This window comes from Ictalurus furcatus, chromosome 29, assembly GCF_023375685.1.
Source record: "Ictalurus furcatus strain D&B chromosome 29, Billie_1.0, whole genome shotgun sequence".
NCBI classification, from domain to species: Eukaryota; Metazoa; Chordata; class Actinopteri; order Siluriformes; family Ictaluridae; genus Ictalurus; species Ictalurus furcatus.
The window spans coordinates 4427843-4440313 of NC_071283.1; the positions used below are offsets into that span (position 1 = coordinate 4427843).

The following is a 12471-nucleotide window of genomic DNA, read 5'->3' on the forward strand; positions in this document are numbered from 1 at the left end:
ATATGCTCATTGGCAAACTGTAGTCTTGCAAAGGCTTTTTCCTGAAACTCCTCCCATGCAGGTCAAATTTGTCCAATCACTTTCTGATTGTAGAAGCATGCACTTTGACACCAACAGTTGCAACACTTACTAGCACCACTGTTATTACTGTAACACCACTGTTATGCTGATGATGCACAGTTGTATGTTTCAGCGAAGCCAGAGGACAGACAGCAGCTTAGTAAAGTTGAGGATTGTGTAAAGGACATTAGACGTTGGATGGTAACTAACTTCCTTTTACTTAATTCTGATAAAACAGAAATACTTGTATTAGGACCACGTGTAGCTAGAAGTAATCTTTCTGATCACATGGTTACTCTGGATGGTCTTTCTGTTTCATCGTGTACAGTAGTAAAAGACCTTGGAGTGATTATTGACTCCAGCCTATCATTTGATGCTCATGTAGATAATATTACTAGAATAGCCTTCTTTCATCTCAGAAATATTTCTACAATAAAAAATATATTGTGACTACATGATGCAGAAATACTAGTTCATGCTTTCGTCACCTCTAGACTAGATTACTGTAATGCCTTACTGTCTGGATGTTCCAGTAGGTGCATAAACAAACTCCAGTTAGTCCAGAATGCAGCTGCTAGAGTCCTAACTAGAACCAGAAGATACGACCACATCCCCCCGATCTTATCCACACTGCATCGGCTCCCAGTGAAATCTCGCATCGATTATAAAATACTTTTATTAACTTATAAAGCACTAAACGGTCTCGCGCCACAATATATAATCGACCTTTTGGTTTTCTATGATCCGCCACGCCTACTTAGATCAAAAGATGCAGGCTATTTGACGGTACCTCGAATAGCGAAGGCTACAGCAGGGGGAAGAGCTTTCTCTTATAGAGCCCCACTGTTATGGAACAGTCTTCCTATTAGTGTTCGGGACTCAGACACAGTCTCAGTGTTTAAGTCTAGGCTTAAAACGTATTTGTTTACTCACGCCTACCCTGACTAGTCTCTCTATTATGCTAATTCCCAGTCCTAATAATCTTTTCTCTCCCTCTCTCCTTCTGCCGAGCCACACACGATTTTATGGAGATACTAGAGATCCTGATCCTTTCTGATCTCTGGACCTGCCTGATCCGTTTCGGATGTCCTGCCTCTGGATGGAGCTCTAATCTACTCCAATTCCAGACTGCTGGGACTATGGCTGCTTCTATGGCCATACAGAATTCATATAAGTCAATAATGAACTTTTTCACATTATCTGTTGTTACCCAGATGAGGATGGGTTAAAACATCTTAGGGACTTTTTCCTCGCCAGCGTCACCACTCAGTGGCTTGCTCAGTTGGGATAAATTCACACCTTTAATATCTGTATACCGTGTTGATATTTCTGTAAAGCTGCTTTGAGACAATGTCTCCTGTAAAAAGCGCTATACAAATAAACCTGAAATGAATTGAATTGAACTAGCAGATCCTGTGATGAAATTTTGGAGTTCTTGGAGACTTTTTTTTGAATGAGACGGTCTGCTCTTGGGCTGAATTTGCTGGGACGGCCAGTCCTGGACAAATTGTCAGTCGTTTGAAATCTGCACCACTTGTAGATGATTTTCCCTACAGTTGAATGATGTATTTCAAATCATTTGGAGATCTTTTTAAATCCCTTGCCAGACACATAAGCATCCATTTGTTTTTTTTCCCCTGAAGGCCTTACAGAACTGTTTAGATCTTGGCATGATGACACACCTCAATATCAAAGGCAACACCAGACACTAGATATGAGAGGGGTATAAATAAGACCGGTTCCACCTGCACTCCCTAAGCCGGTTCTAATCACTGATCACCCAATCTTCAACACCAGATTCGAACTGTATGGATTTGAAGGTGTGATAAATGTAGGGGTGTACTTACTTTTTCCCTGTGACTGATCTGTTTTTTGTTCATTTAAATTGTGAAAATTACTACAAAATGTCAGTTTTATGTGTCATTTGATAGAATGTATCACCTTCATTAATAGGCACTGTTTCAAAGAGGATCAAATGTTTGCTTGTCCAAATATGCAGAAAAAACAACAACAACAACAAAAAAAACAATTTCCATAGGGTGTACTTATTTTTTCACACGACTGTTGTGTAGCACAGTATGATAATGTTAAACCGTGAAAGTGTGTTTGTGTGTAACTAACCCTCCCCATCTCTCTGAGTTTAGTGAGCATCACTACAATAGTGGAGTTGTGTTCCCACAGCATTCTCCAGTAATCTTCAGCGGTCTCAGCCAGAGGACCCTGCGTGGCGATGTACGCCCTCTGCTGCCTGCAGGGACGAGGAGAACAAGTGAGTGGGAGCAGAGGAGAGTTTACACTTACCGAACACAGGCGACAAGAACCACACTAAGAATATATCTACTGTAGCACACATACTACTGCTTTCTATTCTTTGTATTACTCGATTATTATCGAGCCTCCAAGCGCTCATGTAAGTCCACTCGAGTTAATAAAGTATCGGAATGGCCTTTAAAACCCAGATGGGAGAAAAGGTCACAGTGAATCCTGATTTAGTTTTGTGTGGAGGTCTAATCTTGGAAGAAAAAAAATAAGTCACGTTGTCTCGCTCACGGTGGTTGAGAGAAGCGAGTTCGTACCTGTAGCCGTCTATAAAGCTGGCGTTGACGTAGTCGGACCCCTCCACTCCTCGGATCGGCTGCAGGCCCACACGTGTGCTCTCGTACGGCATGATGTTCACCAGCCTGTTTTTAAACTTGTTGCAGGGCAGGTTGGCGCTCACAAACCGGGAGTTGTGCGCCCTGGCGTTGGCTAACCTCTGAGTAACGACACGGGACAGGGTGAGGAAAATGTCAAGCTCTAAACCGTAACGTACGTCTATCTGAGTACACGCGGGCCGCGTATTAGGAACTCCTGTTTACTGATCCTGTTTGTCTACTAAAATTTCAGAACTGACTTCTTTAAAGAGGAAAAACGTTTAAAAATAATAATACAATTTAATACAATTCTTAAATTGTAAAATACAATTTGTTATAGAAAGTTAATCAGCATGAATAATAACTGAATAAGATCATTTACAGAATGATTCGATCAGTTACATCAGCTTAGCACTGACACTTCAGATCTCGAACGTGAAGCGCTGAGCTATAAAAAGATGCGAAGATGCACTTCCTGTATCTATATATATATATATATATATATATATATATATATATATATATATATATATATATATATATATATATAAAAAACTCGTTAGCACTTCATGACGCGCTCACTTTAAACTCGTGCTCCATGGCGCTGATGTTGTCGGGCGGCTCGGCCTGCGTGAGTCTCTGGATGTAGGCGTAGAGGTTGCGCGCAGGCACCTCCGTGTTGCCGCAGGTGACGGCCTCCAGCAGAGCGTCGTATATAAACACGTACTGCTCCTCCGTCTGCACCATGTAGTTTCTCTGAGTGCGCATCAGCGTCACGTGACCGTACACGTCGATTGTCTTCTCCTGCTTCACACGCTCCAGCATGGCATCGATCACGATGAAGCAGCCGGTACGCCCCACGCCCGCGCTGCCACAGACAGACAGACAGACAGACAGACAGAGAAAAAGAGTTAGAAAAGAGACACCAGCATGACGCCCCTGTAATAAAAGACCCGTTTTTATTTCTTTTTATTAAAATGTGGAACAACAGTATTACCCGTATTACATTCTATAGCGATTAACTAATATTAATCATGAATCTTTATGGTAAATGGCGCACTTATATAGCGCTTTTATCCAAAGCGCTTTACACTGTGTCTCATTCACCCGTTCACACACACACACACACACCAATGGTAGCTGAGCTGCCATGCAAGGTGCTAACTTGCCATCAGGAGCAACTTGGGGTTCAGTGTCTTGCCCAAGGACACTTCGGCATGTGGGGTCACGTGGGCCAGGAATCGAACCGCCAACCCTACGATTAGTGGACAACCCGCTCTACCACCTGAGCCACAGCCGCCCCTTTGTTGCTTTATTAGTTCCCCAGTGTTGTGAAAGTTCTGGTGTGAGAGTCGGTACCTGCAGTGCACTACGATCGGCCCGGCGTCTGGAGGATTACAGGCTTTGACTCTGCGCAGGAAGGCCAGGAAGGGCGTGGGGTGTTCAGGTACACCGTGATCGGGCCACGCTGTGAACTGGAACTGACGGACCTCCCGCTTCTCACTGCTGCCACTCTGCTCAACACACACACACACACACATCAAAGGGAACATCAGTGAGGGACCAAATAAACAAGTGGCATTTGTTTATGTGTGTGTGTGTGTGTGTGCTCACCTTAAAGAGTGCGAAGGTCCTGACGCAGTATGTGGCAAGCTCTACGGTGTCTAACACAGAGACCTGCATGAGGCCGTACGTCTCTGTACCTCTGCTCGGCCAGTACTGATCACACTTATTCTGCACACAGCGTAACAGTCTTCCTTTAACCCCTCACTCACACACGCGCACACACACACACACGAGTATCACATCCGCAGAAAGCAGCACTTCTACACCACGCACCTCCTAAAGTCTGAGCCAACTACCAAGAACCGGTTTGTGAAATGATTCGGAAAAAACGATTTTAATTCCATCACACACAGATTACATTTGATATTTATTTATTTTTGTCCAGTTCTTGGTAGTATTCCTTTGGGTCATGTCTCATGTGCACGTACGTTATACGTATTAGGTGATTTTGTGGGCTAGATAGTTTTGTGTTTGCTTCTGAATATAATATAAACGTACCATTTTTGACTGATCTGACCTGACATGAAGTTGTATTTTAACAGCAGTAACATGCAGTGATCGGGGGACTTCACCAGAGCAACACGATTAGGATATCAATCCCAGCTTTTTTTTTTTTTTTTTTTTTTGGGGTGGGGTGGAGGGGGGGGGGAGACCGGTAGAAAGAAATGACTCAGAAGAGAGTGAAGAGGTGAAAAATAAACGTGGAAGAGGAATGAATAAAACGCAGGTATAAGGAAAACGTGTGACGGATTGAAAGGGTGCACGAGTGAGAGAGTGATGGAGTAGAAATCTTGCCTTGGAGTAGAAATAGGAAGGCATCTGGAGAACAACAGACAAACAGATCAAGCTACTGAGTCATGACTGACAGGATGACTGGAGCACATGGGGAACTGGTATTAATGAGCTTTTTATGGCACCTCTGGGTTATTTTAAAGGAATAGGAGCTAACAAGTCCATATTAATAAAAAAAGATAAATGAACAAATTAAATCATCTCGGGCCACACCTCTCACCTCAACCTGATCTGAACAGTGTGTCATCTAGAGCAAGAAAAAAAAAATATACAGTGGTGCTTGAAAGTTTGTGAACCCTTTAGAACTGTCTACATTTCTGCATAAATATGACCTAAAGAAATCGCCTTTGGTCGTGCCCTGATACACTTCTGCAAACGTGTTGTGAAAATCAGACTCTGATAGATCCGTGTTTTTTAAATAAAACAGCGTGCTCACTCACACCTGATTGTCATCCTATTGATGGAAAACTCTAATTTCACCTTCAAATTAACTGCTAATCCTAGATGTTCACATACTTTTGCCACTCACAGATATGTAACCTTGGATCATTTTCCTCAATAAATAAATGACCAAGTATAATATTTTTTTTCCTCATTTGTTTAATTGGGTTCTCTTTAACTACTTTTAGGACTTGTGTGAAAATCTGATGACGTTTTAGGTCGTATTTATGCAGAAATGTAGAAAATTATATTATATATATATATACACACACACAAATTAAGAATGAAGAGGAGAGAAGAGGAGAGAGGAGAGGAGATGAGAGGAGATAGGAGGAGCGAAGTGAAGAGGAGAGAAGAGGTGAGAAGAGGAGATGAGAGAAGAGAAGAGGAGATGAGAGAAGAGGAGAGGTGAGAAGAGAAGAGGAGATGAGAGAAGAGAAGAGGAGAGAAGAGAAGAGGTGAGAAGAGAAGAGGAGAGGAGAGAAGAGGAGATGAGAGAAGAGGAGATGAGAGAAGAGGAGAGGAGAAGTGAGAAGAGAAGAGGAGAGGAGAGAAGAGGAGAGAAGAGGAGATGAGAGGAGAGGAGAGAAGAGGAGATGAGAGGAGAGAAGAGGAGAGGAGAGGAGAGAAGAGGAGAGGAGAGAAGAGGAGTGAGAGAAGAGGAGATAAGAGGAGAGAACAGAAGAGGAGAGGTGAGGAGAGAAGAGGAGATGAGAGAAGAGGAGAGGTGAGAAGAGGACAGGAGAGAAGAGAAGAGGAGATAAGAGAAGAGGAGAGGTGAGAAGAGGAGATGAGAGAAGAGGAGAGGTGAGAAGAGGAGAGGAGAGAAGAGAAGAGGAGATAAGAGAAGAGGAGAGGTGAGAAGAGGAGATGAGAGAAGAGGAGAGGTGAGAAGAGGAGAGGAGAGAACAGAAGAGGAGAGGTGAGGAGAGAAGAGGAGATGAGGGAAGAGGAGAGGTGAGAAGAGGAGAGGAGAGAAGAGGAGAGGAGATGAGAGAAGAGGAGAGAAGAGGAGAGGAGTGAGAGAAGAGGAGATAAGAGGAGAGAACAGAAGAGGAGAGGTGAGGAGAGAAGAGGAGAGGAGATGAGAGAAGAGGAGAGAAGAGGAGAGGAGAGGAGAGAAGAGGAGATGAGAGAAGAGGAGAGAAGAGGAGAGGAGTGAGAGAAGAGGAGATAAGAGGAGAGAACAGAAGAGGAGAGGTGAGGAGAGAAGAGGAGATGAGACAAGAGGAGATGAGAGAAGAGGAGAGGTGAGGTGAGGAGAGGAGATATATATATATATATATATATATATATACACACACACACACACACAAATTACTCATTTATTTACTAATTTACTAAATTCTTTTTTTTTATTTACTAATTTCCTAAATACTCTTCATTTTTCTCATTGTAAGAATTTTTCCTGGAAAAAAAAGCAAAATGACCTGTCAGTAAAAAAACAATGCTTGAAATGAGTAAAACCATCTAAAAAAAAAAAGTCTGGATAATGTTATATTGATTCATAATAACCTTATAATAAGAAATATGAAATAAATCTGCTGACATGAAAGACACTGTAACTTGCTAAGAGATCTTTTCTTACAGCGAGACATGTTTTGCTGATTTTCGGGGGGTGAAAGTATGACTAAAAAGTGTGTTTTGAAGTGTACAAAGATTTAGCTTATTGTTTCTCGGCTCCGTGGCCACCGTGAACCGCACAACTGCTTCATTCTCTACTCCTCTCAACTCCACTGAAAGGCCTTATTGTTACCTGATGACTTAATTCAAGCATTTTACAGCAACAAAACCTCAATTCAAAAGACTAGTGTTAACTTGATTATGCTGCAATTTGATTAGGATGTTAGCTGTGTGTGTGTGTGTGTGCGTGTGTGTGTGCGTGTGCGCGCACCCTTGATTTCTCCTCCAGTTTGGTGATCATGATGATGTTCGCCGTGTGCTGCTCCCACACCATCCTCCAGAAGTCACTGATAGTATCTGGCATGGGCCCCTGTGTGGCGATGTAGGCGCCTTGTCGCCGGTACCCGTCGATGAAATTAGCATTGATGTAGTCGCCACCTGGCTGACCTGAACATCAGCAGCAAGAGAAGAGACTGGAGAATTTCATTCTATAGCAAGCCATCATAACACTCTATAGGATGAAATGTTCATCTCAGGATTTAGCGACACAAACAGTACTTACTGTGACCTTTGAACAGACCCTAATAACCATTTTATTTCCATGCAAATACATCGAGGAAATTATACACCATTGACCTCTGCACTAACTTAATTCCAAACTCTATTAAAAAATGTTACACACACACACACACTCACATATATATTCAAAAAGGCCATTACACAGTGGTCACACACTCACCATCGCTGTTAGACAGCGCCACTCTGGTGTGGTCGTAGGCAATGACATTTGCATAACGGTTCTTTGGTTTATTAATGTCCAGGTTTGAGTGCTCCCAAGAGAACTGCTGCCCAGGGTCAATAGACTAAACGTGGAAAAGTGCCAAAGACATTACAAATGACAAATAATTACGCTCTTAAACATAGCCTTCATACATTTTCGAGTTTATTTGCATAAGCATTCGCCTCTACTGTTTCTGTGAAAGGTATCAGTCAGCGTTTGGTTACTATGTGTATATATATATATATACACACATACACACACACACACACACACAAATAAACACACACAAGCGGTCAAAAGTTTAGACACATTCGTTATTTAATTTTTTTCCCCCCTACATTTTAGAATAATAATAAAGTCATCAAAACACTGGAGTAACACAAAATGGGAATTGTGTTACGGGAATATGGGAATTATGTTGTGATAAAAAAGCCAAAATAAATAAATAATAATTTAGTATTTTATCATTTTCAAAGTAGACGCGCTTTTTGTGTAGAATTTCCAGAAATGTGTTCTTGGCGTTTTCTGTAGCGATTTCTTGAGGAATTTCGCCGAGATGTTTTTTAAACAGTATTGAAGGAGTTCACACCGACGCCGGACTCGTATCCGCTGCTTTTGGGAATATTTCTCTCCGAGTCGTCCGTTTAAAATAAATGATTTTTTTTGTAAATAAAATGTTAGTTTTCTAATGATAGAAATGAATACGTCAGCACGGTTATGTTTTTGTCTACGACACCGATTTCACACATTTAATCACACACCTTCAGATCGAAAGCTTTTAAGATCGTGAGAAACATTTCAGTCGAGTGTCCACAAACTTTTGACCGGTAGCGTACATATATTTACCAAACTTTGAACATTCCACACAGCACCATTAAATTCATTATTTAGTCAGAGAGGCAAAGAGTAACTGTAAAGGAGATGGAAAGTATAGCCCAGACACTCCACAAATCTGGGCTGTACTTTAAGAGTGGTGAGAAGAGGAGCGGAGAGGAGAGGAGATGAGAGGAGATAAGAGGAGATAAGAGGAGAGGAGAGAAGAGGAGAGGAGAGAGGAGGAGAGAGGAGGAGAGAGGAGAAAAGTGAAGAGGGGAGAGGAGGAGAGAGGAGGAGAGAGGAGGAGAGGAGAGGAGAGAAGAGGAGAGGAGATAAGTGGAGAGAAGAGAAGAGGAGAGGAGAGAAGAGGAGAGGAGATAAGAGGAGAGGAGAGGAGATGAGATGAGAGGAGAGGAGATAAGTGGAGAGAAGAGAAGACGAGAGGAGAGAAGAGAAGAGGAGAGAAGAGGAGAGAAAAGAGGAGAGGAGAGAAGAGGAGATAAGAGGAGAGGAGAGGTGAGAAGAGGAGAGAAGAGAGGAGAGGAGAGGAGATAAGAGGAGAGGAGAGAGGAGGAGATGAGAGGAGAGAAGTGAAGAGAAGAGTTGAGGAGAGAAGAGGAGATGAGAGGAGAGAAGAGGAGATAAGAGAAGAGGAGAGAAGAGAAGAGGAGAGAAGAGGAGAGAAGAGAGGAGAGGAGAGGAAAGGCGAGAAGAGGAGAGAAGAGGAGAGGAGAGAAGAGGAGAGAAGAGGAGATGAGAGGAGAGAAGAGGAGATAAGAGGAGAGGAGAGGAGATGAGAGGAGAGAAGAGGAGATAAGAGGAGAGGAGATGAGAGGAGATAAGAGAAGAGGAGAGAAGAGGAGAGAAGAGAAGAGGAGAGAAGAGAAGAGGAGAGGAGATAAGAGGAGGGAAGAGAAGAGGAGATGAGAGGAGAGAAGAGGATAGGAGAGGAGATAAGAGGAGTGAGAGAAGAGGAGATGAGAGGAGAGAAGAGAAGAGGAGAGAAGAGAAGAGGAGATGAGAGGAGAGAAGAGAAGAGAAGAGAAGAGGAGATGAGATAAGAGGAGTGAGAGAAGAGTTGAGGAGAGAAGAGGAGAGGAGTGAAGAGAAGAGGAGATGAGAGAAGAGGAGAGGAGTGAAGAGAAGAGTTGAGGAGAGAAGTGAAGAGAAGAGTTGAGGAGAGAAGAGTTGAGGAGAGAAGAGGAGAGGAGTGAAGAGTTGAGGAGAGAAGAGGAGAGGAGTGAAGAGTTGAGGAGAGAAGAGGAGAGGTGAGAAGAGGAGAGGAGTGAAGAGAAGAGTTGAGGAGAGAAGAGTTGAGGAGAGAAGAGGAGAGGAGTGAAGAGAAGAGTTGAGGAGAGAAGAGTTGAGGAGAGAAGAGGAGAGGAGTGAAGAGAAGAGTTGAGGAGAGAAGAGTTGAGGAGAGAAGAGGAGAGGAGTGAAGAGAAGAGGAGATGAGAGAAGAGGAGAGGAGTGAAGAGAAGAGTTGAGGAGAGAAGAGGAGAGAAGTGAAGAGAAGAGTTGAGGAGAGAAGAGTTGAGGAGAGAAGAGGAGAGGAGTGAAGAGAAGAGTTGAGGAGAGAAGAGTTGAGGAGAGAAGAGGAGAGGAGTGAAGAGAAGAGGAGATGAGAGAAGAGGAGAGGAGTGAAGAGAAGAGTTGAGGAGAGAAGAGGAGAGAAGTGAAGAGAAGAGTTGAGGAGAGAAGAGTTGAGGAGAGAAGAGGAGAGGAGTGAAGAGAAGAGTTGAGGAGAGAAGAGAAGAGGAGTGAAGAGAAGAGTTGAGGAGAGAAGAGGAGAGAAGTGAAGAGAAGAGTTGAGGAGAGAAGAGTTGAGGAGAGAAGAGGAGAGGAGTGAAGAGAAGAGTTGAGGAGAGAAGAGTTGAGGAGAGAAGAGGAGAGAAGTGAAGAGAAGAGTTGAGGAGAGAAGAGTTGAGGAGAGAAGAGAAGAGGAGTGAAGAGAAGGAGGTGGTTCTCCAATCTGAGGAAACCAAAACTGAACTTTTTGCCCTTGGCACAGTGTGATATAAAGTTTGTCAGAATTTCAGCAGGTTCATCAGTTTGAGAGTGCGCAGTGAAGCGCGGTGAAGCGCAGTGAAGCGCGGTGGGGGAAGCAGGGTAGCATCATGCCATGGAAACGCTTTTCCTCAGCAGGAACTAAAAAAACTGCCGACGGGGCGATACTAGAATCAATACTGCCAAAGCTCGACTGCAGCGGCTCAAGACCTGAATCAAAACCCAGATTCAATTTGACGGAGATGATGATATGAATGAGAATTCATCGGCGCTGCTCTCTAATCTGTCTCATCTGGCAGAGCTTGAGCAATTATGATCGTCTTGATAAACTACCGAAGTCTACCAGTGGTCCTCCTAAAACGTTTCACATTGAGTTTCTGGGCCAGCGGACCTTTTATCCCTTTAGCTCGTTTCTATTCGACGAGCACGTGATCTGTTGAGCTGTGAACAATCCTGCTAGTATACGCCTCTGTATACACACGCTTCTAAGAAGATACTGTTAAACCCGTTATGCAGAACTGTTCACTGTTATGACCTTACCTCGTACTCCTGAGAGAACCTCAGGCTCTCGTTGGCTTTCTTCCTCTCTATGTAACCGGGCAATTCTGAGATAGGAACTGGAGGATGACTGGTCATACCTGCCAATCAGAAAGCACAAGGTTGAACAGCCTACACACACACACACACACACACACACACACACGCTACGCAGTGACAGAAGCGGTTATGGTTGCATTTAGTGACGTTTCCTGATGCATGAGTGAAAAGAAATTCGTTTGGTTTTTCACAGGAACCAGAAAGCGGCCTCATCATCAAGTAAGGAGGAAAGAGGGAGTAGTTTTGGCAGGGTATCATGGCGTAACCGTGCGTTTCTGTGTTTTAGTCGTCAGTGTATTAGCACTCCAGCTAAACCGTTCCGTTATGGATGACGTTAGATGAGAGTTATTTTGGTGTTCGTCTGTTTGCATGTCTTCAGCTCTTAATGAATTCATCAGGAATGGGTTAGTCGTGTCTGTGCTTGTAGATGGACGTTAAAAAGGCGATAGAAAAATGAACCACCACGACTAACTTGGTAAACGACGATAACCGGAGGAACGCAAACCTAGAAGGAGAGAGCATAACTAAGTGGGTTTATAAGTATGTAGTGTGTGTGTGTATGTGTGTGTGTTACCCAGTCTGGGAAAAGCATGTTACCGGGTGTAGGGAAGTTGATTCTGCGGAGCTCCACGGGGTCTGAGGGATGCTGGGAGCTCATAGCTTTGCCACTACTTGGGAAGCTGCACTTCCTGCCCTCTAATTCCGCCCGCTTCCTGTACAAGGAAATCACAAGCACAATATTTTCCCCTGACACTATTCTGCATTTCATTCGCAATCTTTACGATTCCGTTTGGTATTCACCGACCTGTCCGGTTTGCTGGGTTGTATCCACGTCATAGGGAGAGAAAAAAAAAATAAATACTGTTAAAACGGTACACGCTGTGCGTTCAGACATCAAAGACATTCAAAGCTCCCTTCTTTAATCGCTCTTCTCCCTCCCACATGCTTTTGTATCCAATCCCTCTACTCTCATTTCTGTCCTTCGTTTCACCTCTTAAACAGAAGGATGAGGATGACTATGCTGATGATGAAAATGACCGCCAGGACAGGCCCCACCACCCAAAGCAGCCCCTCCTCCTCGTCCACGATTGGCTGAGGCTCCATGTCTGAGAACGCCACGGCGTCCGAAAACGGGCTGGTCGAGTACACGGTCTA

At 43.6% G+C, this 12471-nt stretch overlaps 1 protein-coding gene across 1 annotated transcript in view; it reads right to left on the minus strand.

Annotated features, from left to right (window-relative positions):
- Window positions 1–12471, minus strand: part of ptprdb (protein tyrosine phosphatase receptor type Db) — a 47623-nt gene that overhangs the window by 5683 nt on the left and 29469 nt on the right. The window contains exons 14-25 of the mRNA XM_053618785.1: window positions 12308–12468; window positions 12122–12133; window positions 11914–12029; window positions 11789–11821; window positions 11260–11357; window positions 7855–7978; window positions 7387–7562; window positions 4308–4427; window positions 4053–4207; window positions 3276–3561; window positions 2637–2815; window positions 2182–2308 (exon numbers count right to left, since the gene is read on the minus strand). Coding sequence (XP_053474760.1) covers window positions 2182–2308; window positions 2637–2815; window positions 3276–3561; window positions 4053–4207; window positions 4308–4427; window positions 7387–7562; window positions 7855–7978; window positions 11260–11357; window positions 11789–11821; window positions 11914–12029; window positions 12122–12133; window positions 12308–12468 — 1587 coding nt within the window. The remainder of the gene's footprint in view (window positions 1–2181; window positions 2309–2636; window positions 2816–3275; window positions 3562–4052; window positions 4208–4307; window positions 4428–7386; window positions 7563–7854; window positions 7979–11259; window positions 11358–11788; window positions 11822–11913; window positions 12030–12121; window positions 12134–12307; window positions 12469–12471) is intronic.